At 42.9% G+C, this 27,788-nt stretch overlaps 1 protein-coding gene across 1 annotated transcript; it reads left to right on the top strand.

The window, feature by feature from the left end:
• Nucleotides 1-379: 379 nt before the first annotated feature.
• On the top strand, nucleotides 380-27,749 carry si:dkeyp-19e1.3 (USP6 N-terminal-like protein). The gene is made up of 14 exons (XM_047596455.1): nucleotides 380-575; nucleotides 13,786-13,859; nucleotides 14,314-14,399; nucleotides 15,053-15,092; nucleotides 16,079-16,159; nucleotides 16,483-16,590; nucleotides 16,670-16,779; nucleotides 19,466-19,514; nucleotides 21,481-21,601; nucleotides 22,239-22,333; nucleotides 22,583-22,648; nucleotides 22,767-22,866; nucleotides 24,654-24,806; nucleotides 24,905-27,749. The coding sequence occupies exons 2-14, from the start codon at nucleotides 13,794-13,796 to the stop codon at nucleotides 26,335-26,337; spliced, it is 2,508 nt and encodes an 835-aa protein (XP_047452411.1). The 5' UTR covers nucleotides 380-575; nucleotides 13,786-13,793; the 3' UTR covers nucleotides 26,338-27,749.
• The last annotated feature ends 39 nt before the right edge of the window (nucleotides 27,750-27,788 follow it).

Genomic DNA, 27,788 nt, shown 5'->3' with positions numbered 1-27,788 from the left:
CATTTGCGTTTGGTGAAATTTCAGCAGAATTTGGAAGAAATGTTGTTGAAAGTGAAGCAGGAAGTAGCAAAAAACAAAAAAGACACATCACCGACTAGTGTTTTGGTGTTTGTTGTTACAGAGCGAGCCAGACTGACTAATGCACAACTATGAATAACTCGCATGGTGGGGGATCCGTGCGTAAGGATGATCTACGCACTAGTAGAAATTACGCAGGACGAAGGAGTCGACTCATCTTTGGGAGCCGAGACAAAAGAGCCGGCTCTCATTAAAGACGCTAACTTCCCATGAGTAGTGCGTCGGACTGTCACTGGTGCGGTGCACACAGCTGCGGCATGTGGAGCTTGTTCTTTTTTTTTTTTTTTTTTTGGTGGGGGAGTGAGTCGCTTTGACCAGCATCGATTTAAGCTCCAGCCGGGGGTGGGAGTGTGCGGGTTGGTGGACGAGCCTTGACCACGGCGACCGACAACGATTGTGTGACAGCTCCCCTTGACAGCGAGGGAGAGAATGAGAATAGTGGACGTGGTTATTTTACTTGTAGGCACAGGACAGCTGAAGAGAAGCCGCTCCAGACGGTAAGACATCAGCGACGACGCCTCGCTACCTTTCGGTCTTTGTGATGATATTAGAGCCGTGTGGCGTGTGGGTGGCTACAAAACACGTGTCATTTTTATTTCTATTACTATCATTACATCATCTTTTTGTGTGTTTTTTGCAACTTGCCTAATCCACGAGCAAACCGACACAGTTGCCGGTTTACGCACGCTCTTATTCTGTGCTCAGTTTACTGGAATAAGTTGCGTAAAGTGGCCAGCCCTGTGCGGTGTCTTCGGTGAATGGAGGGAGTGTGGGGTGTTTCAGATTTCTCATCACTCTCCACGGGCTTTCCGCTAGTTAAATGTCGTGTGAACAGCGACCAGAGACGACGGGAGACGTGTTTGTGATGAAACGAGGCGTCTTAATGACACGTTTATCCTGTTACATTAACAGTAAACACCAGGTTTGCTTCTTTTTTTGTTTTCTTGGTGAATCTCGTGAATCAGTTTGAGTTACAGTTCCGCATTTTGGTATCTCGTGGCTACATAACAGGCGCGAGACAAGTGTCAAGACCAGGAACCGGGGTCAGAGCTTTAGGGGTCCTTTAATTACCCCCGTTTTTAACAGGGGCGATTCTAGAGGCAGAACTTTAGGGGTCCTTTAACCTCTTATCATCCCAGACTTTTTGCAAGAACAAACAAACAACAAAAAAACGCAGGTTTAGGGACAAAGTAAACTGAATGCTGTTCATGAACATTTTGGAGCTCATTCATGGTTTTGGTCTCTTTTTAAAGCCAAGACTCTGAAGTTTCTATCACAAAAGTCAGAATCACCCTAAGTGGTTTCGTTCTTGAGGAATCAAAGTTGGAACATAGCTTCAAAAAAAAAAGTAAGAAGTTGTTGGGTTCATTATTTTTGTTCTAAACAAAATTTGTTGGTTGAATCTGACTTTTATCAGTGAAATCAGAAGTTTCATGAAGCATTTGCCAACTCGTGTACAGAGCTCTGATTGGTTCAAAAAGCTGCTGAATGAGAAGAAGAGGTTGGAACAATAAGTGCAAAACAAACAAAGATGTGAAGGTCAGTGAGGATGGGCAGCATCATTCTATTCTTGGTCACTCCTTTTAGTTTGAAGTTTAAACCACATGCCCTCTACTATTGTGCTGACTTTTGTGTCATCTCATCATTAGCAAAACCCTTAAAATCAACCAAAAACAAACCAAACCAAAACAAACAAACAAACAAAAAACTGGTCTAGGAACTACAGTTGTGATCTAAATAACTTGTTATGCACTTAATTCCCGTGGCAGGTGTTGCCATCGGAGACAGCAGGACTACATTTGCTTGCCAATTATTTGTTTTCATTTTTAGAGGCTTTGCTTTGTATCATGTTGTACCAGCACATGTTTCTATGATTGGGACAAGCCCATTTTCAGTTCTAGGCTAAATGTCACCTGTGTGTACATTGCTTTCACTCTTTTGTTCAGTTCATCACAAACCAGCTCCATGGGGTTAAAGTCTAGAGACTGGGCCACGGTCCACTCCATGTTTTCAAGCTTTCCATCTTGTTTTTATCCTGAGGTAGTTCTGGTAGAGCCTGGACTAAGGTTTTGGGTCATTATCTTGTTGTAGGATGAAGCTCTGACCAACTAAACCAGAGGAAACTGATGCTGCTCTAAAACCTGTGACCAGTAGTGTGTGCAAGAAAATAACACGAACACTGTCATGAAGGGAGATTTGGTATTAGATTATCATGTGTCACTAATGAACCGAAATGCATCCTCTGCATAGTCGGCTGCATATCTGCACAGATATCAGACGCTCGGGCATGTTAAAGTAGGCCAGTAAGTGGTCTGTGTGCAGCTCTTTCCTCCTCGGTCAGATATCTGGGAGCCTTTGATTCACATGGTTGTCGGTCCCTCGGTGGTATAGCAGTGCTGCTGCTGATCCATGTGCACCATTGTCCAGGCAGCTGGAGGATGCACGTGTATTTGTGAATTGTTGTGTATTTGTCAAGATGGGTTTCAGAGCAGCTTAGCTCTTGTATATTTATTGCTGTTGTGTTCTGTCTTCAGTGTGTGTGTGTGTTTGTGTGTGTGTGTCTAATGCATTGATCTTTGATAAAGAGTTCCCACATCAGAAGAGTGATAGTGCTGGTGCTGCACTTGTGTTTGATGAACCCTGGAGCATCTGAGAAGGACCACACCCACACCGCATCCTTCTTATCTCCTCTGCTGTTGTAGTTGTCTGGTTTAATATCTGTTCAAACCAAGACACGCTTCACTGATAGTGGGAGATGAAGCTTTCCTACTTGTCATTAAAGTTTCCATGTTGCTCATTTATTTATTTTGTTTTCTTGCCTGTGAATGGGTCTCGGGAAACGGCATTTTTTTATTTTTTTATTTTATTTGTCAGTTCAGTTTTACATATTCTTTGGTTAAACTGAGGTAAAGTTGGTTGCTGGTGTCCTGTTTTAATGACATGGTGGATCGTCCATTTAATGTCCATTTATGGTTCTCCCTTCACCCTTTGGTCTACAGCATTCATTGTATTCTGCTGTGATAATATTATTTCAGCCGAGAGGCAACAATAGCCTTTCTGTCTGCCTGAATGGCGGCTTTATGATGTACGTCAAAGGCCTACAAGTGTACCAGTGTCACAAAATGCACCAAATTGTGAAGCCTTTGGCCATTAAAAAAAAAAAGAGACAGAAAGGCTTTGGTGCACGACTGTTGGTTTCAGTGTTGTCTTTTCAGATTTGAAATGTAGCTTAAAGTGTCCAGTTCCCTGCTTGTTTCGTGTTTTGCATTTACTAAACCTGCACACCTGAAACCGTTTCAGCCTTTAGAAGAACACGACAACTCCACACAGAAAAGCCAAAGGTGTCCACTGCACTGGTACTCAGGGCTCAAGACAAGACAAATATCATATATACTACTTAGCCACAATGATAGTCTTAATTAATATGGAAGTATGTGGCTTTTTTTTTTACTTGAATCCAATCCTTAAATCTAAAAGACCACATTATGTAGCACAAGATTGTTGTCATATTTGGACTAAACTGTTATTTTGGAGCACACATCAGTGGGGGTGGGTATTGGCAAGGAATTCACGATATGATATATATCACGATACTTGAGTCACGATACGATATATATCACGATACTTGAGTCACGATTCGATACATTATTGCGATATTATGATATTATGAAATTTTAAATGCAGCTTAAAATACAGATTAATCCAAATGATCCATTTCTGATTTATTGCACTTGTAGAGAAAAAGTGGTGGTGGAGGTGTGGAAGTGGTTCGTGATGGGCCCAGAACTTTTTCTTGCCGTATCGATATTTTTTCCCACCTCTACTCATCAGCTGATGAACAGATTGACGCTGACTAATCACCAGTTGCAGATTATTAGATTTTTTCCCTCACTCATGCCTCGTAGTGAGTCTTTTTCGAGTGGCAATCACATTTGTCCATAAATTGCCCAGATTGTTTCCCTGTGCTCCAACATTAGGGAAATTGAGGTCACACCACTGTTGATGTTATAAATTGTCACTGAGCCTGTGGACATGAGTGATGGCTCCATGGGATAGCGGCTGAATAGTTTGTTTTTTTGGCCAAATTGGGCTATAATGGAAATCCCCCTCCATGAGTCTCTGTCTCGTTTGTGTCTTTTTTGAGATGCCACTTTTGGATTTGTTTTTGCTTGAAATACTTGACCTCCCTCCGTCGTTGCATGGCGGTGAAGTCACAGCTTCTCTCCAGCGTCCGTGTGCCATAATCCTCCGGGTTCCGCCTCGTAAACACGAAGACGAGGGCGAATCGGGAGCGGAGTGTGAGTCGTTCCTTCTCTGCTTTCGGAGCAGCTGACTTTGACCTCGGTTGGGCCTTCCTCATTTGGTAACATCCTCTCTAACTGTTCACATTCTTCAGTTATTCAAACCGCCTTGCATTGTAAAATCCGTTACCCCCGGCCGTACTACGGCTCCTTTTGCATCTTTTATTGGTATGCAAATAGTGGAAGATGTATCAGATCGTGTGCTTTGAGCTAACCGACGAGTATTTGTGTTTCGGGGCCATTGAGGGTTGTTATGTAGAACTTAAATGGATATTTTTGTGAGATATGAAGTGGAATTTAAAAATAACACGATGTTGTAACTTCCTTAAACTCTTAAGTGTGTCCTTTCATTTCAAAACCATTGCACAGTGACATTTTCAGGTGTGAGTTTTAACCTTTTCGTTCTGTATTATTATCATCTATTTAAACTTTTCATAGGGAGCTTCACTGCTTGTATTATGACTGCATGTTTGCCAGCGAGAGGATCCATTTATGAGAATGTGGCTTTCTCAGCAGGGTCCTGTGGTTTTGTGTTTATGAATTCTGTTCCCTTGACATTCCTGTCCTCCTCATACCACCCCTTGAAAAAGTGCTGCCACTCTGGGAAACATGTCCTATCTTACAGGCCGGCTACTCAGGCATCGAGAACGTTCTTTGCTCATTGTTATAATTAGATAACCCCCAGCCCCCCCTCCGCCCCCTTCAGGACGCGGTATTGACCAGAAACTGTTGCGGGGTGAGGTGAGCCCCCTTCCTCATTCTTGTTATTTCCTTTTGTCAAGATGGGGAAAGACTTAGGTAGCTCGCAATGCGATGGTCGGGTATTGTTGCTGAAGTGTTGTTCCGTGTGCTTAGCTATGGAAAAAGTGATAAGACAGAGGTTCAGTTGTACAGCAGAGTGGCACAGGACAGAAAGAGCCCGTGGGACGACAAACTATTCAGAGCTTTGTGCCTTTTTCCCCCCAGTCCCTGCGCTCTGGAAGTCTTTCCCCCCGGGACACGGAGACTATGGGTTGATGCTATTTTCTACAGTTACACAAAATAAACAGAGGGAAAAAGAGATTTAGACATAATGAAAGATGGCAAATCTCTGTTAAAGAGGATGTTGTAACAGTTTCAATAAAATAACAAGTGCTGTTTATCCGTCGTCTTTCATCATAAAGACTTTTTCCCTTCTAAAGTGAAACAGTAAATATTTTTGTCTTGCGTAACCCAGGGATTAAAACCAAAAGTACACGTTTATGGTGATGAAATAGTTTTGCATTTCATCTAAAATAAACTTAACTGACGTAGGAACGTTAAAAACGTCACCGTGTTGGTTGAGCTTTGCTCCACCCACACTCAGATTCTCCAAATATGGGCATAGGACTCGTGGCAGCATGAGGTTTGAGACCCACCCACCCAACTCTCCGATACAGTGTTAGCCCAGGCTACTGAGCTAGGCTAATCCCATGAGCTATCAAACGTCTAACACGGTGCCTCGCTCCTGGTTTCATGCTACTCGTCCCTCAAAATGAGAACCCTAACCTTCATGCTTCTCTCCTGAGACCCTATGGGGGAAAAATAACCTGGAAAATTATGTGTTTTTCCTGGTGGTGTCTCTGGGCAGTTTACTCCTTATAACACGTAGGTTTGTTGTTTGGAGTTGGCAGTAAAATAAAAAAAAGGATCTCTCTGTCCAGACAGGGTTAACCGATGGGTTTCATCTTCAATTTTCCATTTAAGTAAATGATTTAACGTGCTGCGTTTGCTCTCTGAACATACTGTAGGAATTTTCAAGCTCATTCCCGTGAAATGTCTTATTCTTTGTTTTATTTATTTATTTGGGCCATTTGGGCATTGCTTCTGGGCTACATGTGGCCCGCGAGCCACCAATTGAATGGGCCCAGTCTACATCATAGATGCTCATTATGTTTACTGCGATCGACCACTATCGTCTGCATTGACCGGTGGCCAGTCTGAGATCTCCCTACAGTTGTGAAGTCAGCGTGTGAACTGCTGCAAAACTCTAGCGAGCTAAGTATTAGTCTTCCAGGTTTCATTGACCACATAAGGAGTAGAAAAATGCACGAGAGTGTTGCACAGAATAAGAAACGTAAAACTTGCCACTTCCGTTCAGAATGGGAGAAGGTGTAGATGTATTGAATTGTTTTGTGCCATGAGGGAGTTTTGCATGGTGTCCAACACATAAATAATTAACCCGCTTAGTTTGTCCCGCTTTGCTGCAAGTCAATAAGTCCCTAAGAGCAGATCCATTGAGGTAAACAAGGGTAAACAATCGGCCATTGTCTTTGCACCATCACACCTGCAGCACATGTTGGTTAGAATGAGCTTTGTAAGTCATTCGTGTCCTTATTATGTCTAGAGGATGCAGTGGCCTTTGTTTACATGCACTCATCATTAGTAAGTGCAGCATGTTTTTTTTTTTTGTAACTGACAGGATATATACTGAATCCCTCCCTCAGCCGGAGTTCACTGTGAATCTGAAGCTACATGTAGCGTTTCTACTTTCCCTCAAAGGAAAAGTAGCCGTTAAACATGGTCCTCCAGCTCGTGTAATTTCCTGCGGGGTGGCCTGGTGATTTCTGGTTTGTGAGGGGTTCCCTTTTAATTACAGGCCATTTTTAAACTGCCAGAACAACTGTGTGTTCAGGGGTAATTACTAAAGGATCTGTTGAGGGTGCATTTGCCCATGAGAACCCGGAGCAGTAGTGAAGTGAAGCTGAAAACACGTCTTTGTGATCCTCATCTCTGCTTCTGTATCTGTGCTTTTAACGTCGGCTTCATTCGCACACGCTGTGTTACAGAGCTGCACATCTGAAGCCATCTGGGGCTTCAGACGTCTTCATGTGGAAATTGAAGCCATGTGGTCTCTTGTTAGCCACCCCTTTTCAGAACTGGAATGATACGCTCGTTCTCCACAGCCACCATGAGCCTACAGCACTGAGCTAATGTAATAATAGGGGGCCCGGGCTGGCAGCGCACTCTGAATTACAAGGCATTCTTTAAACTTGGGAAATGTTTCTAGTAATTAGCCGTCGTAACCTTGGTCGACAGATCTGTAAAACCACCAAGGTTGGGAATGGATTTGTGTCCTGATATCTGTGCAGAAACATGGATGTCAAGGGATTTAGAGATGCTGCACACAGATGAAAGATGTGCAGTCTTTCTGGAGAGATGTTGTGTTAGATGTTGTGTTTTTAATGAAACACAAAAGCTGTTGTCTTTACTGGTTGGTGCTTGGTATTGTTTTAGCCTCCTGAGGTTTTTGTTCGATATGCATTTTTAATTTCTGCAAGATATTTATTTATTTATTTTTTTACTGAATTTTGACTTGTAACATTTGTTATCATTGTATCATTTTTGTCATGTAAATGGAGGGAGGAAAAAACAGTATCGGCTCCAAATATTGGCGGCACATATCGGCCCTAAAAATATTGGCCCATCTCTAGTTACAGTAAAGTCGCCAGTGTTTAACAAAAAATATAAACCTGTTTATTTTAATATCATACGTTTCTGTGCAAAGATGCAGCTGTAAACAAAGGAAACCCAACATCCTGAAGTAAGTGTGAACAAACAGGCCACAAACCTAAAAACGTAGCGTCCTCATATGAGGACGCAGGGTCTCAGGAGGTTAATGACAGGAGAAGTGTGAGGTTAACCAGGTTGGATGAGCACATGGTATGATCTCAATGTGTCCTTTGGGCCGACCACACTGACGAAACATCGCGTCATGAAAAAAAGAACAACACATCTGGCCTCCTCAGCGTTGTCACGCCATCAGCAGTTTGTGGCTTGAGTGCCGATAAGTCTGCCCGTTCAGATTTCTGCAGATTTCTACCTCCAGTAATTCACTGCTGTAGGTAGTTTCTCTTGAATCTGTCACCCTCTAATCTCCTCATAATAAAAACACCTCACTGTAAATAAGGTCCAGTCCGGTGCTTTCACTCCGTTTCCATCGGTCCCACACAGTAGTTTGTTGACTCCTGCCAAAAAGCTTCTAATCCGGGGCTTTCATTCTTAGTTGTGTGTAATCCTCTGCCCTAAATCGGATGCCACTCAGACTGATTATAATCCAAACGAGAGATGATGATGGATCAGGGAAGAATAGAAAAATGATTCCTTACTTTTTTTTTTTTTTTTTTTTCCTTGTCTGGGCGACTGATGTTAATGAAGGTTGGTGAAGGATTCAGGGCTTAAAGTATTTTGACCGGAATATCAACTTTTATTTAAAAGAAAATAACTTGTTGATGTGGGATATTGTCGGGTTGGAGTTGAACTGAGTTCATCTACTGATGAAATGAGAGTAACGCAGCTTTCCCTCTCTAACCAATCAGAAGGAGGGTGGGGGTCGAGATCTAGCTGATTCCATATTCAAGACAATTTGGGAAAAATGAGCTCTGAGTAGTTTAACTTGTAAATTACTAAAAAAAAAATGTTAGTAGAAATGAATATGTGCTGCACATATTTTAATGTTCGATAAGCCAAACTTATCTTTTCTGTAACATGAACGTTTTGATATCGAACGTCTTAAATTTCCAAGTTGGAACATAGAATTTCCCAGTTTTCAGGAAGGCATCATCGAAGCCATTAATTTATAGTTAGAATGTGATCTACAGTTGGTTTTGTATGAATTGAAACTGAATGAAATGGTTGAATTAATTAGCTTGAATCCCCCACCCACCGAAAAAAGTTCAGACTCAGGATGTTTTGTTTTCTACGTTCAGCCCTGATGATTGATTTCTCTAATCTTAAATCTATACTCCCACTAAGTCTTACAATGTTCTAATAATTTTAAATTTAACTTTACTCATGACATCTTAGATGCTGTGAACATTAAGCGATAGGAAATTTTGGGGAATAGAACAGTGAAGGAAGTTTTGACTGCCGCACCTCCGCGTACAACTATGTAATTAGCCGAATGTGACTCAGAATGCTTTGCAAGCTGTTTGTGGTTACAACAGTGCACTGAGAGCTTATGTACTCGAGCTCAAATTAGAGCTCTATGTCATAACAGGAAATGATGCCACCTAAGCCCCAGCCTGAAAGTTTTCTATCCTGTCAGCGAACAGGTTGTCAAAAAACGTAACCATACAGGAAAGCGACTTATATTTATATATATATATAATTTGTGTGTTCAGCCCACACTCTTCTCACGCTCCAAACCGGCACATTTTTTATTTCTGTGAAAAGCTGGAATTTAACGTGAATTTGTGCTGATTCCAAAGATAAACTGCACGCTCCTGCGCGCTCCTCCAGGTGTAGTCCTGTTATTCGGGTGACTCCTTCCCACTCGGTGACCTTCTTGGCTGCTGACTCACTCTTTCCTCCCAACTATCCACCTTTCTAGTCACCACTTAAAAAGGAGCGGTTCAGCATAAATTCCTCTCCAACCAACCACAACACGGGGGCTGCCCAGCATCATCATCATCAGCTGATGAAACACAGACGGAGCGGCCGTAGTTATTAACTGACCGTCCTTTGGCTTCATTCACACCCTTTTTTCTTTTTTTTTTTTTGTATTGCTGACCACAGATGCCAAGGCTGGACAGTTTGAGGCGGCGTCAGTAAAAAAAAGGGTTGTAGGAAGACCCGTGTTGTTGTCACACTCTGTAGTTCTCATTGAACTTGTTGTTAAAGGAGTGGCAGTCGCTGGCTTCCTTTTCTTCCTGACCTCAACACAATAGTATCAGCAGTCTGGAGACTCAACACAGGAAGTGAGCGTCAGGAACCTAAAGATGAAGCATAGCAGACCTTTCATACCAGTACACCTAGCAGACAGTCATTTAAAAAACAACCAGCGTGAAAAACATCCTGGCTTTTCTGCTCGGATTTATTAACTGAAGGTTTTTGTGCCGTCTCGTCTGAATTCGGTAAAATGGTTCATGTATAGAATGAAGATTCTAGTCAAGACAAGAAAACAGGATGTTTAGTGTCACTGACGTGAAGTACCGTCATACTGGTTTATGTGATTACACAGAACGCTGCACCGTCAGACACTGTTTCAGACAGAAAATGTCCCCAATTTTAGCTTTTCATGCATGAGAAGAAAAGTTGTTGCACGCAGACTACGGTTAATACGGTAGCCGGTCGCGCTGCGGTTGACGTTACAGACATGGCAGTTTAAATATGGATAAATATGTCAGCATAAATGAAACGGTAATTCTTCCTGTTTCTCTCATCTTGATTACATCATATAATTATTTATTTATCATCTCTGGGCTGTAAATTTCCCCAGATTTCAACATCGGTCATTAGTCAATCTCCTGCATTAATTCCTCTCTCAACTAGTAAAAAAATGTTCTGAACCATGTGACTATGCAAAAAAAAAAAAAAAATACTGTAATGTGCATTTTTGGTCAAACCGCCCAAACCCAGGCCAACGTGAGGAAATGTTTTATTTTTTTTTTTTTAACGTAGCCTGTGCTTGAAATTCTACGCATGCATTATTTGTGATGATAGGAAACGAGTGAGGTTGGAGGCAGGTTAATGGCACCACCTGACGGACTGCTCAGTCAGCGGTTGAGGAAAAACATGCGGATGCCTTGAAATAGCCTGACCTGAGATGGACGAGAAAAGGGGAAACTGTGAAAAAGGAAAGCGCAGACGAGCAGAGGCCATTTGCTCAGTGGTCTGGTGTCACTGGCCACCTGTTGAGACACTCAGCTGTTTGTTTCATGGTGCGACTAACTGTCGTCTGTTGTTGCAAAAACACTTTCACGCTCTTGTGAGGTGGTTTTCTTTCTTTCTTTAGTTTTGTTTTCCAGAAGTATCGATATAAATGGAATAAACCTGTCACCAGAGATGCAGGCGATCATGTAACCAGTTCATTTAAAGTCCATCTTCTGCAAAGTGAAGTCTCTCGTAAAGTTACAGCTCATTCTCAAAACACCTTTCAATGGAAACACGTTCTCCTATCACCTCGTCAGGTGTGACTATAGGAGAGGAAAAACTTTACATTTTAACACAAATAAAGGCAGAAACAAAGCCACGACTTACACTTTGACACGTCCTTTATCTGTTCTGGTGCGTTCGGTTTCAACATTGGGATTTAAATTGCGTTGAGGGAATTTCTTCCTAGAGGAAAGTTAAATGTTTTTTAGCATGAGGCGACAGGTGCCTTCACACCTGTTGCTGATAGGAATCCCAGACATGCTGCCTGAGGCCTCAGCTGGCTGCACACGCTCTCAAACATCAGGAAAAGTGTTTTACCAGCCATGCATTTGTTTGTATTTTGAGTTTTAGAAAGTCACCATGTGGCTCTGAAGTAGTAGCATTAGTATTAGCAGTAGTAGTATTAGCATTAGTAGTCGTGGTCCAAACAAGCCGGACGTCACAGAAAGCAGAAGTCTCCATGGTTACGGCCACTGAGTGGTAACAAGTGACAGATGAACATGGAGATTAGCAGCAGTATTGAATCATAGACTCATAATAACATATAGTAAGTTACTTCTGAAGTTACGTTCTGGGGGGTTGTCAGATAAGTTTGTAGATGTTGTTGTTTTGGTGTAGATAAATAACAATAAACTGAATATTTGTGATCACTCCTTGTATAAAGTACCAAAAGGTCATACTTTAGTATGAGTATAGTTGAAATCAGGTCCTTATAAATATCAGGAGAACGGATTTCTGGCCACACGTCAGTGTTAGTTGACATTTGTTATTTAGTAGTTCGTAAATTAATCATTGTTGAGTCCAATTGTCTTTAATTTGATCTGATAATCCACATTTTTCCCAGTCTCTCTGTATTTACTGATACATTTCACCATGTTTTTGCCCCTCAGGGGGCGTGGCCAAGGATCTGAGTGACATCAGTGCATACCTGCTATTGTTGTAAATTTAGTTTATACCATTTTCTATTTTATTGTACAAGATAATACTTATATTTTATCTTTCTTTTTACTTTGTTACAGTGTTTTTTTTATGTGCAGCTAAGCTACTGCGACGAAAACCGTTTCCCTTGTGGATCATTTAATTCTAAGAACATCAAAAAAGAGGTCAAAGATCTTTGGTAAAAGCACATGAAATGTCTATATTTAGTTTTTTTTTTTTTTTTTTTTTTTTTTTACTGTGCATGATTTAATCAGTCCTGTGACAGTGTTGAGACTCCATCACAACAAAGGCCTAGCTGTCTGCCTTGCTTCCTTAAATAAACTCCACATAGTAATGGCTTGTTCTTAGTGGGCGCTCTGTGTCGCCTCCGTGTGTCTTTCATGTCCCTTCATTCATTCTTCATGCCTCCCGGAGCAGAGCTGCTCTGCTCTGCTCTGCTCTTCGTACCCGAACAGATGCTGATCTGGCAGAATGAGCAGCGAGCCTGTTTCTCCTCGGGACAGTTGTTCAGCCCTGACAGCTGCTAAACAGCCGAGCCATGAACACACGAAGGCACGGAGCCGGAGGGTCGACCTGGAGTCAGGCTTTTACTATGAGAAAAGAGGGAGGAGGGATCCAGGAACATTTGGAAGTCACCGGGGGCCTGGCCTCGCCGTTCCTCTTGGCACAGACGAGTCGGTCGCCTTCTTTCCTCGAAGCGATGCGACTTCGTCTTAGTGTGGTTTTGTGTGCACACTGATGGAGACTGAAATAGCTTCATACATGCACACGCACACGAACGCTCGAACCATAAAGTCCCATGACTGTCAGTGTACATCACATTTGATATGTAGCCTGCAATTAACCCTCAAATACACAAATACTTTGTAATCAAGTTATAAATCTTTGTCTCCGTGTGAAGACTCTTGAGAGGATTATTGGGCTGTTTTACACGTTTTTTTTTTTTTTTTTGCACAGAGCTGAGCTTAAAGGAAGAGGGGAAAAAAGTTGGAAACATTTCACAGCACAGATTATTTGTTGTTTGCGAGATGTCTGGAGCTTCGGTCTAAACCGTTTCTGATCTGCTTGGAGGCTGAGCTGAGCAAATGAGTTGGATTTACAGACGCAGATTTAGCTAAAACATTTGGGATGTTTTGAAAATGACAATCAGATGTTATCTGCTGCAAAAGTCTGAATCCTTTGATTGAATCACGTGACCGTCCTTTCTAACAAATAACTGTTCAGTGTAAAAACTAATCATCAGCTCGGAAGCTTTGACCTCGTCTAATGGCTGCCAACTCTTTTCTGGGTATTTGAGGAGGAAGTTGCTGATGGCCTGTGGTTTGTTTCTTCTTATACAAGCTCCTTATAGTCCGTAGTATGTAGCGTTTATTTTACAAGAACGAAAATATGACGTATGGCTGCTAATCTGGCTTTGACTGTTGATCCGTTAAATTTAGACAAATTAACACAAGTTTTGTCTTCAATCAAAGCTCATGTCTCGACTTGAACTTCTCGTCATGTCTCCACATCCATGCACTTGGCCACAATCCTTATGAGTTATTGATTGCATTTCCTCTCTGCCTCCTTCTAGATTCTGACATGAAGAAGGACATAGACACGTTGATAGCAGAGGAACGTGCTGAAATCATCTCTAAATATGACAAGGTACGTGTCTGTGTAATTACATGAGTTGTGAGGAGGTTGGTCAATCTGTGGTCTGTGGTACATGTCAGCCTGTGCAGCTCATACATTTGCAGGTTGTCATAGATTATTCGACGGAGGATTGAGAAGAAAGATCTCAGTGTTTCTTTAACTTGAATTCACTCTGATTAAATTCCAACTTAACCGTCTGCACTAAAGACACTAAATCCATTTACAGTTTTTATTTGACAATCTCAGAATGGTTCCACCTGCTGCAAAGTGTTTTCTCCTGTTACATCTACGTACGTTGTTTTTCCAGTGGCGCCTACACTGAGATTAACTTCATAATTCATAGAGTATAAATTGTAACATCTTCCTGTTCAACTGATTATTGAAACATTGCGAAGTCTCACTTAATCAGATTGAAAGTTCCTGTTGTGACTGAGGTGTGAAGTGAAGTGGACTTAATGTGTTTCAGGGCCGACAGGAGGGCGTCAGCATTGACCCGTGGGAGGACGCTGACTACAGCATCTACAAAGTCACTGACCGCTTCGGCTTCCTGCAGTAAGTAACTTTAAGACTGGGACAGCTTCATCTTGTCCTAATACTGTCCTCAGGGTCTCCACAGAGTTTTAAAAAGTCTTAAATAGTCTGAAATCTGATAATAATCCCAATTTAAAGTCTTTAAAAGTCATAAATAGTCTGACATTTAATAATAATCCCAATTTAAGGCCTTAAAAAGTCTTAAGTAGTCTGAAATCTGATAATAATCCCAATTTAAAGTATTTAAAAGTCATAAATAGTCTGAAATTTGATAATAATCCCAATTTAAGGCCTTAAAAAGTATTAAATAGTCTGAAATCTGATAATAATCCCAATTTAAAGTCTTTAAAAGTCATAAATAGTCTGAAATTTGATAATAATCCCAATTTAAGGCCTTATAAATTCTCAAATATGAGCATATTTGTCATTGTAAGTCTTAAATTACATTTAGTCCAGTCTTAAATCCTTACGTCCATTTATTAGCGCTTCATTAGCAGTATGACCCCCTCTGGCCCGGCCTGTTATGGTTCTGTTCCCCATTAGTGTTATTTTGAAAGTTATTCTGGGTCTCTGAATTTCCTTATTTTTCATACTTTGTGTAAATTTAACCCATTACAGTCTTAAAAAGTCTTATTTGAGTGTTAAAATGATCTTCCCTTATTTCTGCTTCACAGTGAGGAAGAGCTGCCAACGCCCAGTGCGGTTGAAGAAAAGGTAAGTTTCTCCTTTGCTTGGTGGCCAGTTCTGATTTCTACCTTCCATATATATACAATAACGTGCAAAAAAAAAAAAGTCAGGTGTGAAAAAAATGATGTGAACTGAGAATTCTTTCAAAAATATAAACAACGATTGTTTATTTTTGTCATTTAACAAAATGCAACTACGGTTTGCCTTCAAGCCAGGATCAATCCTTATAGGTTCACTCGCACAAAATCTGTAGGATCATAGACGCAGTGGTCGGTCAAGGAAACATAGTGCAGCAATGTTGCAATTGTTCGCGTTTATTTCCCTGAAATCTGAAGACGTCCAGCAGAGACATCAGCTCAGAACTGTCAGAAACCAGTGGGACCCAGATTCACCATCACACAAGTGGTCTTCATGGAAGAGATGCAGCCAAAAAATCCATCCCTCTGACAAGGAAACAAGACCAAGAGACTCAAGTATGAACCAGAAACATCTGGACTGATGAGTCAAAAATATTTGTCTGTAGCTGAAGGCAGTTTGTTCACTGAGCTGGATAATAATGTGGGAACAGTGAAGCATGGTGGAGGCTCCTGTAAAGTTTTGTTCAGACTTAATGATCCTCAGTGCTGAGAATTTATTCTGCAGCAGGACAAAGAGCCCAAACATGCAGACATGGTCATGAAGAACTATCTTCAGATAATCTGAGGAAGCCTACATTTAGTTCTCCAAAATGTTTGGAACAAACTATCAGCCGACTGTGTGCAAGTACCCAGAAGAATTGATGCTGTCTTGGAGGCAAAAGGTGGTCACACGACATTGACTTTATTTAGATTTCTCTTCTGTTCGTGCACGATGAAAATAAACTGTTAACACTTCCATTTTTGAAAGCATTCTTGGTTGACAGCATTTTTTTTTCACACCTGCCTAAAACTTTTGCACAGTGCTGCGTGTATGCATGTCCTCTGACATACAGTATGCACTGAACCGCATGTTTTCTATGTCTTTCCTCTCCGCAGCAAAAGCAGCAGGAGATCGAGCGGGTGGAGAAATGGTTGAAGATGGTGAAGAACTGGGACAAGTACAGGAACAGTGACAAGGTCAATTGACCAACATACTGTCTCAATTTAGCTCTCGTTTCCCCCTTTTTTCCCCCTTTCTTTTCTTTTTTACACTCAGCTATGTGATGTATTATTGCCATTTCTGTTTATAATCTGTTTTCCATTCCCCTTTAAGCACATGTCAGTCTTTTATCCCTCTGTTCTGCCTGGTCTAGACAGTTAAAGGAAGGACATAAGTGCATAGGATAATGCATTGGGACCCTCTGTGAACTCTCTCGTGTGTTCGCAGTGAAGACGTCTCTTCATGTTTAGGGATCCTCTGTTCATGTCTGTTCTCCCGTCTCTTTCACATGGCGCCTCAGCTGATGAAGCGAGTGTATAAAGGTATTCCCCTGCAGCTGAGAGGCCAGGCGTGGGCTTTGCTTTTGGACATAGAGAAAGTTAAAGGAGAGAATGAAGGAAAATACGAGGTATGACAGCACTTCCAGTCTGGGTTCGTTCTGACGGTCGTCCAGCGTTTACAACATGAATGTGTTGTTCTTCCTTCAGAAAATGAAGCTGCAGGCTCGGAGCTACTCCACCGAGATCAAGCAGATCGACCTGGACGTCAACAGAACCTTCAGGAACCACATCATGTTCATGGACCGCTTTGGAGTCAAGTAAGTTTTCGGTTCAGGAAGAAGAGAGCTGCATGGATCAGATTCCTCTTTGCCATCTGAAGCATTTATTCCAGCCTCTAGAGCACAGGTGTCAAACATACGGCCCGCGGGCCAAAAGCGGCCCATCAGAGGGTCTAATCTGGGCCGCAACATGAATTTGCAAAGTATTTTTTCAATGAAAATAACTTTTACCTCTAATTTTAGTCACAGAACACAAAACACAAGACCCAGGACTATAAAGCAGAAAGCAATCTACCAAAATAGCACTTATTGTTTTTTTTTTTTTTTGAAGGATAGTTTATTAAATATAAACATTCTCCTAATTTATATGTTCTTCTTTGCACAAATTTAAATTTCTTTAAATGCACATTGACATGAATCCGACACATTTTAGTAAAGTGCTCCACTCATTCAGCGACACGCTAGCTAACGCTAGTTTCACACAGAAACGCTACACTAGACCTGTCAATCTAAGCCTCCTGTGCACAGTAGGCCCCGCCCACATCGCGTATGACACGCCGACTCTGTCAGGTTCCCCGCAATCGGCCGAGAGCCTCTTCGGCCTCGACTCAGGGGAAATCCAGAAGTGTGCTGCGGTGTTAGCGGAAGAGAAGCTACCAGTGCATGGTGCATGTAGGTCTGTTGATGTTTACAGCAGTTGCATAGCTACCGTTGCACATGTTCAAAATAAAAACCAAGAATATTCAAACCTGTGTATTATCTGAATAGCTTAATATTGAATGCAAAATGATAATAATAATGTATATTATTAAATAGCACTTGTGTAATACAGTAGGTAGGAGGTTCCTACTTAATCTCTCAGGGCCTGAAAAACACTGAAGACCCCTCATGTAGAGGTTCAAATAAGTGTCATAGTGTTAGTTTCGGTTTTCATAAATGTCTGTTTGTCTTCCAAAAATCTTCCCCTTTGTTCTTGTTTTTGTTTCTCACCTCACACGTTCACATGGCGGAGGCTCCTGTGGGGTGTGACCCCTGGCCTAGAGCTTGAAGCAGCCCCGCACACACACACAAGTACAAAAGTGGCGGTTTCCTCCTCTCTGTGTTTTATTAGCCTTCCTGTCAGAGCACAAAGCCCCACAGGAAATGGCATTGATACAGAAATGTGCACCGACATCAAGCGTTCGTGTGCAGAACGACACTGTAAGAACGCAAAGAAATGTAGAAATAAGTGTCGCCTGCTGTTCACGGGGCAAACGCCAGCTCCTGTTTTATCGCGTTAGCGTTGGACACTTTTAATTCTGAGCGTGTGATGTTGCTCCCGTCTCGCGCTTCGTAACGTACTTCCCCTTCAAAGCCGCCGAGTCCAAACACCAAACACCAAAACACGGCTCCATCCTGCTGCTCTGCCCACTCCTTCCCTGCAAGTCAACAGCTGTGTCACTCACACTGAGCCGCTGGCGGCTATTTCAGGGAGCTTTCCTGTCTCCGTCTCCGTCTATAAGGCATGTATTTAATACAGAGGCCCGGCAGGGAGGGGGGGGAGGGGTCGGGGGGGGGGACATCCTCTCTGCATCTGCATTACATTCATTAATACCCCCACGCATTCGCGCACACAATGGCTGCCCCCGTGTCCACCGTCTAAGCGCAGTCAGGGCTCCAGATGTGATCAAAGACGCCGGATGGAAGCTGCAAACGCGGTCGACGAGTTTCAGTTGAGACGTGGGCTTCAAGCCTGTGGTGCTGTTGTATGTCCGTCATTGAAATCTAAATGTTGCATTAAATGTTAAACGTTAGATTCAGATTCAGAGAACTTTATTTATCCCAATTCATTTGCAGATTTTCCACATACAGTCAATCAGTCAAAGAAACAAACAAGCCAAGGAAACGATAAGATCACGGGCACCGAATCAGCGCTCAATAAAAGATCAATAAAATCAGTAGTAAATGCAATAATGTCATAAATAACTAAAAATCCCACAGATAAGTAAATAAACCCTGAAATGTGTGGTGTCTGTAAAGACTAAAAGACTGAAACGTAATGATTTGTCCCATTCTGAGCAACTCGTGCCCTAATTCTTGTGCTTGGTGCCAGTACTTTTTAAACACTGACTGTTTATACTGTGGACAAACCCATCATGACGTCGCCCTTTGGGTTCTGAACCTCAAAAATGAAGCCCAAAGTGGGCGGAGCCTGCAGTTGCCATGTTGGATGAGCTTTACTCCGTCCACATATTCCAAATATGGACATAGGAGTCCATCCAACTCTCTGCTACCTGTTAGCTCAGGCTACCACCTGTCACTCAAAGTGGGAACGTCCTTAATTAATGTCGTTTAGAAATAATAACACTACCAACGGGTCCAGTTTTGACATAAAGTGGAATTAAACTACGAGCCAAATCATTTTATGGGGATTCGCTCCCTTTTGGAGCCTCAAGTGGCCACTTGACTGCAACTGTTTGCACTTCTGCATGGGCTTCATTTTTTTTTATTCAAGACAAGACTGTTGACTGTGACTTCTAGAGTGTAGGTCTGCAAAAAATGCAAATAAATAAATAAATAAAATAAACAATGCAAAAATAGAAAAACACACTACACAACCATGTGTAAATGTGCAAAAAAAAAAAAAAAAAGGCAGGAGATCTCACTCTGTAACAGTGTTTTTTTTATTTTGCCACTAAGGAATCACATCCTGGTTTTAACCGGCGGTTTTCTGTTCCCTCTCCAGGCAGCAGGCCCTGTTTCATGTGCTGGCAGCTTACTCCGTCTACAACACGGTGAGTGAGTTTGTGTGCGTCTGTTGAGATTGTGTTACATAATATTGGAGGAGTCTACACAGAAGAGAGAGAGAGAGAGGAAAAAAAAACCCAAGTCATCATGAAGTGGGTTGGTTTTTTTTCCGTACAGAAAAGAACAGGCGACGCGCTCTCGGCCCATCTGCTCTCATGCGTTTACAGAGGCCCGGGTGACATCTTTTATTTACGAGTGTGCAACAACACAGTGTTACAGTCAGAGAACCCACATTTATTTAATTTTATTTAGGATATGAACTAAAGTCCTGGTTTATAACCTCCTTGTCTTGAGAAGGTAACTTGGCAGGTATCCCAGAATGCATTTCAGAAGTGTTAAGAAGTATGTTGCTATTCAAAGTACACAATCACCGCATCCATCCAGAGCTGAACTTAGCAAATCTGTCACGTCTGAATTTTGCCTCCTTGGTATCGGTAAACTATCTGGTTCTTCTTTGCTACATGTGCATTTTGTCTTTTCTGTGTTTCATATCTTTTTATCACTGTGCACAGAAAACGCACAAATGCACCATTTAATGTCCAAATTAGATGAAGATTTTCATATTTTTATGAACTAAACGACCACAAAAAGTCTGTTCGATTCAACGCAATTAGCCGAGGCCAGTCTGTATATGTGTGTTCGTGTTTACGGCAGGAGCACGGACACCACCCTACTGCTGCACACATAGAAAATAATGAATATTTGAACCTGTGTATTATTTGAACAGCTTAATATTAAATGCAAAATGATAATAATAATGTATATTTTTAAATGTCAGTAGCCCGAGTCTAATATAGAAACACATATATTAGTCTAAAAACGCTGAATGTTCCATGTTTTACAAAAGGAAAAATGTTTCTACGCCACCTTAGTAACACTTCTAACAAAAAAAACAACAACCAATAAGGCAAAGTAGTAATTCTTAATTTACTGATACTTCCTGTTTCATCCATGTATCCACTGAGCATCATATTAAATTGTCCATTTTCATCAGGTCTGAGCTTTACATCTGTGACTCATTCCACAATTAAACACAAAAGCTTCTCATTCTTGCGCGTGACTTCCTCTCAAAGTGTGATCCCCATCTCAGTCTGTGAACAAGTTTTTGGATCGTAGGTGGTAATGAATTATTTTTAACCCTCTTCATTATTTGTGCTGTTTGCAGTTCAACTCTGTCCATGAGTTTTAATGGTTTTGACTTTTAAAGATAGTGACTGGTTCTAAATATCCAACGTTATGAATGACTCTTATTATTCTTCTAGATATTCTTGCATATCTTGCATTTAAAGCACTTTCCAGCCGTAAAAGATAAAAATGTGAGCATGTAAATAAATCCAGTATGTGATGGGGGCGCGTAGTGAATTCCTGTGTGGTGGAGGTGTTTTAGAGCCAGAGGAAACGGACGAGCGCCGGGTCCCGTTTTCCTTTTTCCTCTCTTCTCACACACAGCTCGTAAGAAACTGGGTCAGCGGGAGACTCGAGGGAGAGGGAGATTTTTTTTTTTGGAGGGGGGGTGTTGTTTGTCCTTTTCGACTATGTGATGGTAGAGAAGAATGTGAAGAATGTGTAGTTTAACCTCACTGTAACCCTAATTATATTTACTGTATTTCCTTGAAAGGAGAGCTGAGACCGTCCTTTTAAATCAGCCTTAATATGGACAAATACCAAACGTGTGTGTGTGTGTGTGTGTGTGTGTGTGTGTGTTCGCGCACATGTGCATTATTGAGGATGTACGTCGGGCTACCGTAAATATTTGAACAAGTGTTTATAAAACCGTAGCAGCGCACACATTTTTACAATCTGTCTTCAGACTACATCAGACATTCAGGTTGGTCTCATTCATCTCCTCCCTCCGCCTGTCTGTGTGTGTGTGTGTGTGTCTGTATGTTCTGTTTAATTATGAATTCATTTGCCTTCCTTACATCTGTTTGACCGTTTCTTCTGTGCCCTCAGGAGGTGAGCTACTGCCAGGGGATGAGTCAGATCGCTGCCATCTTGCTCATGTACCTGAACGAAGAAGATGCCTTCTGGGCTCTGTCCCAGCTCCTCACCAACAGCAAGCACTCCATGCACGGTGAGTCGGAGGGAAGAAGCGCAGACGTGCTGATTAATGTCTGGAGCATAAGCGGGTTCACTAATATACTTATGAGTTGTTCCAGTGCATATTTGATTAATTCTTTACGCCAGGAGTCAGGGACCCTCTACCTACTATATGTGTTCTAGTTTTCTAATTGCTCCTCGGGGATAAATTAAGTTTTTTCTGATTCTGATATTAATCTTGGCTTTACAGGCTATTTTTTTTATTTTTTTATTTCAAACGTGCAACATAAAAATATAATATAAAATGATAGATATAATGAAATTAAAAGATAAAGAAAATAAAGCAAGGTTTCTCGGCCAATTGTGTGGAACCTGACAGAGTCAACGTATTAAAAAATATGCAGCCTCGTGATTGGCTCAGCGGCAATAGGGGTGGAGCCTGCTGTGTACAAGAGGCTTAGATTGACAGGTCTAATGTGGCGCAATGTGTGAAACTCCTATATTGCTGAATGAGCAAATTGCTGACTGAAAGATAATGTGTCTTCCGCCTCCATTTATCCTTTTACTAAAATTTGGAAATTAAAAAAATATGTCCAATCGACCAAAGAATCCCTTTACGCCTCTGTCATAATCGCATTCCATTCATGGTTCATTTTTTTTCTCTTGTCTAGGTTTTTTCATCCCGGGATTCCCCAAGCTGCACCGTTTCCAGGCGCACCACGAGCTGATCCTTTCCAAAATGATGCCGAAACTGAAGAAACACATGGTGAGCGACGGCGCCTCTGTTTTCTGTTTGACAGACCGAAGCTTTCCCTCCCTCCCTCCACGCATTAGACGCTGAGCCACGTTAGGTCACAGACCTTTAAGCGGGTCATTTTTCATCATCTCGATTAATTTTTACGGCACAAAAGGGACACGGCTGCAGGCTTAAGAGTCAGAAGTATTTGGACAGAGAGATTTAGAACTGAGAAACACGTGATGAGGAGCGACTTCTCATTAATTTAATGCCCCACAGGACAAGGAGCAGATGACGACGGGGATCTACACGACCAAGTGGTTTCTCCAGTGTTTCATCGACAGAGTGAGTGCTCCTCATCTCATCAAAGATCATCCCGCCTCCAGATGTTCTAGATCTAGTGGGGTTGTGTTATTATTTGTTTAATCAGACCGACTCTCCTCTGCTGTGTCCTCCATAACAGACACCTTTCACCCTCACCCTGCGTCTGTGGGACATCTACATCCTGGAGGGGGAGAGGTTGCTAACGGCCATGGCTTACACCATCCTCAAGTTCCACAAAAGTGAGTACAAAGCTGATTAGGTTATCTCCGCGTGCCACGCCACGCTGAATGAGCCACGCCGGCTCCGTGGCCAGATGCAGCGCCGGCTGCTGTTGCTATGCCAGTGAGGGTTACTTCCTCTCGGTTGGCTGCCTCCTCGCTGGATGGCGACTTACATAACGCAGGAGGCTTGTTGCTGTGGAGGAGAACGGAAAGATGACTTTTCATTGGATGCGTTCATCATGCGTGTAGAGTTGATGCCAACATGTTGGCATGAAAATCTCTATGCTGCACTTTAAACAGATACAGATTATATATCACGGACCCTCATCATGGCCCAGGTTTGCTTTTTTTTGAGAATTGAAACAACCGGCGGGGACAATGTTTCTGACCTGCAGTATCTGGATATATAGCCCTACCTTCATGCTACTCCAGCGAGTCACTGGGAGCAAACCAGAGCCTGGAGGGCGACAAATGGACGCTCTCAGGCTTCGTGATGCACATCCAGCGTCTCTTTGTGCAGTCTCTGTCATATGCCACTCTTTTATGATGTTGGACATTGTGTTAAAGCATTGCTAAATAAACAAAACGCTGGAGTGACTCATCATAAAAATAAAAATGTACTAAATAGCAGCAATATAACGCAGAGATTTTACAGCGCTTTCAATCAACTTTCAATTTTTAAGTGTTTCAAAAAACAAAAACTAGCAACTTTAAATTTTAAGCAGTTTTTCTGCAAAAAGATGATCAGGTTAGCCAGAAAAGGCTATTACGGGACTGGGACTCTCCTCTTAATGGATGCTGCTCCATTGTTGTGGGGTCTGTCAGGTTTTCAAAGACGCTACATTTCTCTGATTTTAAATATTCCAGGTGTTACCTCCCTTGTTGCCCAGTCTCCATCTTTGAGGTGAAGTGCAGCCAAACTTTTGACAAACGTTTGGCCTTAGACATTTTGAAGGTTCACTTCCATCCATGCAGGTGAAAACCTGACGTGGCGTCACATGTAGCATCGGCACAGCAATAGAGCTAAGGGGCTAAACTAATTAAAAATTCAGTGGCCCCGTTATTATTACACAGGATAATATGATACAATCCCTTGTGCTAAGATCCAAGGCAAAACGCATTTAGAAGCTCGGTCCAACTGAACACCGACCAGCAGGCTAGCAGTCAGCTACCAGCTAGCAACCAACAAGAAGACACCAGCTAACTAGCCTAGCCAACATCACTGGGGTTTTCAATGTATGGCACCTCCCTTCACCGGTGTTTCGTTAAGTTAAGCCCACGACAACTCAAGAAGACTTAACAGTGACTTCCAGCATCATGGAGTCACCTTCCTCCATGAGAGATTAGCTTTTTACTGATATTCACCAAAATACACAATTGTGTCGTTTGGGCGTTGTTTTTCAGTCTGGTTGTTACCGTTTGCATTTGCACCAGCGCCATTATTTTACCGAGTATCGGCAGCCATCCCTATTTGCTCGTCCCTGACTATTCTGGCATCCTGGGGCTACTGTCGACCATTTTTTGCAGACATTCATTTAAAATAGAGAGTTGGTCAGTCTTGTTAGCATCAAAAGAGCAGAAAAGCTGTGTATCATCAGCATATAAGGACAAGTTAGCCAGTAGCTTGCAGTTCTCAACCCAGTAGTAATTTGAAAAGCCAACATGGCGGCGTTGTGATGGTCGCCGGTGCAGCATGGCGTCGGCTATCGCAGCTCTATTGATGTAGTTTTTATTCATAGCTCATCCTATCTCAGAGGTTCCCTGTTTCATACACTTGCTTCTTGCTTTTTTTTGTGTTTAACCAGAGCGCCTGCAGAAGCTTCAGTTAGAGGAGCTGAGGGAGTTTCTCCAGGAGCAGCTGGCTGATTCTTTCTTCCTGCCCGACGATGGAGTGATTGAACATCTACAGGCGTCTATGTCTGAGCTACGCAGTAAAAAGCTGGATCAAGCTCCTCCAGGTGCAGCCGTGTTCTTTTATCTCATTTTTTTTATTTATTTTTTTTCCCCTTCACTCTTGGTCTCATACATTCTTTGCATTCTCCCCTCTCTGCTTCAGCCAAGTCAGACGAGCTGCCAAAGAAGCCTCTGGGTCAAGAAAGACCGGTTCTCTTAACGCCGTTGCAGCCTGACTCTCACCTGGACGTTAAAATAAACCTCCAGCAGCCCAGCGAGGCCAGTCCAGAGACCCAGCAGGCAGATGGCACCCCCTTACGTCAGACTCCTTCCCCTGCCGAACCCCAGGACTCTGGAGGCCTCTCCAGGGCCAACACGCCCTCTTTGCCTTCACCAGACCCAGCTGTGGTCCACACGCCAGAAACGCCTTCTCCCCTGAGGCCTTGTCGAGCACCGCCACCGTTACCTCCAAAAGTGCACTGCGTTGACGTGGGTTTGACAAGGGACGTGAAGGAGTCTCCGCCCGACATCAGCCGAAATGAGGAAAACCAGAGCAGAGATCCAGAGGCCCAGGAAGAGGCCTTGGATTGGCCTCCACCTTACGAGCCTGAAGTGGAAGCACTTCAGATGGAGGCTGATGAGGAAATCATGGATCTTCCAGATCTACCGCCTCCACCTTTCCTTTATTGCGACAACCAGAGTGATGAGACGCCTTCGGGGAGTCCGTCGGCCTGTATGTTGGGGGCCGTGGCCGCAGAGACCCGGCGCCGCTCCCCGTCCCCCCGTTCAGCCTCCCCGCTGGTCGCTCACATGAAGCCATCCCCAGTACCATCCCCAGTACCATCCCCAAAACCATCCCCTAAACCACCCAAGTCTCTGGACCTCACACAGAAAAGCACCCCCCCTCCAAAGCCGCCCGCTCACCGCGTCTTCGCGTCCTCCTCGTCTCCCAGACCTCCCCCGAAGCCGACTAAGTTCCCGGTCTCTCTCTACGTCCCGCCGTCCGCGGGAGACCGACGGCCCTCCAACACGTCCATGTACGACAACCTGTCCGAGGCCGGCGACGACGACCGCTTCCTGGAGAGGCTGCTTGGCTCCACCCCCGAGGAAGTTCCCAGCATGCTCAGCAACCCCCCAACGCACACCGTCAACAGAGACTACGACCCCGCCCTCTATCCCCTGCCTCCAGCTCCCGTCTTCATCCCCCCCGCCCCGTCTCCTCTCCCTCCCTCGCTGTGCGCCATCCCCACTTTGCCTCAGGAGCCTGACTATGAAGGAGTGGACAGCTGGGTGGAGGATTCCATCATCCCCCCTCCTCCGCCCAGTTTCGCCGACAAACTCGGCCCCTTTCAGGGTCCCGCCGCCACCTGTTCGGGAACACACAGAGCCGCGTCGCCCGGTTACTCTAAACCGTTCTCCAGGGGCCCCAGGGACCATTCTGCCTTCCCGGCACCGCTCTTGTACACGGGGTCTCCGCCGGGTCACCCCAGGGCCACGGGACAGTCGGCAGTCGGGGTGCCCCTGGTCCACTCCAGCCCAGACTTTTGCAGGATGCCTCCAGGTGGACAGCAGTTGCCCAAATCAGTGACTTTTTGAAGTCTTTTCTGTTATTTCTTTTGCAGGAGGTTTGAAGGGCGACAGGCCAGTAGCTTATTCAGTTAACCAGACCTTCGTTGTTTGCGTGTGTTAAAAAGGACTTTTTTTTATTATTATTATAATTATTATTATTGAAACGTTATTTTTGTGATACTTGCTTTTTCTTTGGGAGGACACTCGTGTCAACCCTCTATTTAAAAAAAAAAAACGTCTGTGTCACTGTCGGCTGCACAGAAACTGGGCGTAATTAACCCGCCTCGCTCTCGTTAGTACTTTTCGGCCACATTTTCAGTTTCAGTGCGAAACAAAAACAAAGTGTCTTAACCTTGTCACAACACACCACTGGTACATTTAGGAACTCTAACACAAGGGCTTCGAGGCGATTTATGCTGAATCAGTGGGAAGCTGTGAGCAGGCTCACACATCTGAACAGTAACCAGCAGCAGAACTCAGATTTATTATTTTTTTGTTTTTTTTTGTACTTGATAACAGAGGACCACTAAATCAAGATGCACTCCAGAGGTGTAAATGCAAACTTAAAAAAAAGAAATTGCTAATATTGAAACCAGCAGCAGCATAAAAAAAAGAAGAGGAAGAAGAATGGTGCAATATGTCACTGGTGAAGTAAGCCTGTTCATGGTCAGATCTTTCCCAGACAGGAAGCAGTGGGTACTCTGTGGGTATTTTGCTGCTTTTTTTGTTTGTTTTTGTTGAAATATTTTTGTCAGGATGCCGTCATTTTTTTTTTTTTTTTAGTTTCAGTGTTACACCCGTTTATCCGATACTTGATTCCACAGCAATAACACATGTATAGAGGTTAAATAAGGTAGAAGTGTAAAGAGTAGGGTGAGGATTTTTTTTTATGAAAACAACATATTATCAGTGAAGACTTTTAGAATGGTTCCATCTAGTGGTTTGAAGTTGTAACAGGATTTTTAGTTCACATCCGGTGGAGATTTGCTTTTGTTTCTGCCCACAAATATATTACCTGTAACGCCTGTTTATGATTGTGCACATAGTGAAATAGAAGATAAATTAGTCCACTCCACTTTGATTACTCAAAGCAAATGTTGTGGGAGTTGAGCCATAATATTCTATACACGGACCTACTGTATAGTCATGTTTATATCGTTGTCTCAGTTATATATTGTGTTTAAACCTTGTTTTTTTTGTTTTTTTTGCACTGACATCTGTCAATACAAACAGACTTTAGTATTTTCTTCCTAACGGAGTTTGGGTTTTGTTTCACTGGACTTTGTTTTGTCACGTGAATTCACCACCAAATTGTACATCGCCATTATTTTTTTTTTCCCCGTGGATTTGTTTGATACTAGGGAGACTTGAGGTGCCAGACCAAAGCTTTTGTGCGTTCATGCAAACATGTGACTTTTTTTATAAAGAGACAAACCTCGGCCATCGGTTCCTCTTTTGTTTTCCCACAAAGATTCACA

Source organism: Mugil cephalus, chromosome 10 (genome assembly GCF_022458985.1).
Source record: "Mugil cephalus isolate CIBA_MC_2020 chromosome 10, CIBA_Mcephalus_1.1, whole genome shotgun sequence".
NCBI classification, from domain to species: Eukaryota; Metazoa; Chordata; class Actinopteri; order Mugiliformes; family Mugilidae; genus Mugil; species Mugil cephalus.
This window is presented reverse-complemented; position numbering and strand designations above follow the sequence as displayed.

What these genes read in the sequence shown, in the direction of transcription:
- si:dkeyp-19e1.3 (XM_047596455.1), top strand. Translation starts at nt 13,794, where the DNA reads ATGAAGAAGGACATAGACACGTTGATAGCAGAGGAACGTGCTGAAATC. An exon ending in GACCGCTTCGGCTTCCTGCA is followed by an intron (nt 14,400 to 15,052) that starts GTAAGTAACTTT and finishes TCTGCTTCACAG; the next exon opens with TGAGGAAGAGCTGCCAACGC. An exon ending in CTTACTCCGTCTACAACACG is followed by an intron (nt 19,515 to 21,480) that starts GTGAGTGAGTTT and finishes CTGTGCCCTCAG; the next exon opens with GAGGTGAGCTACTGCCAGGG.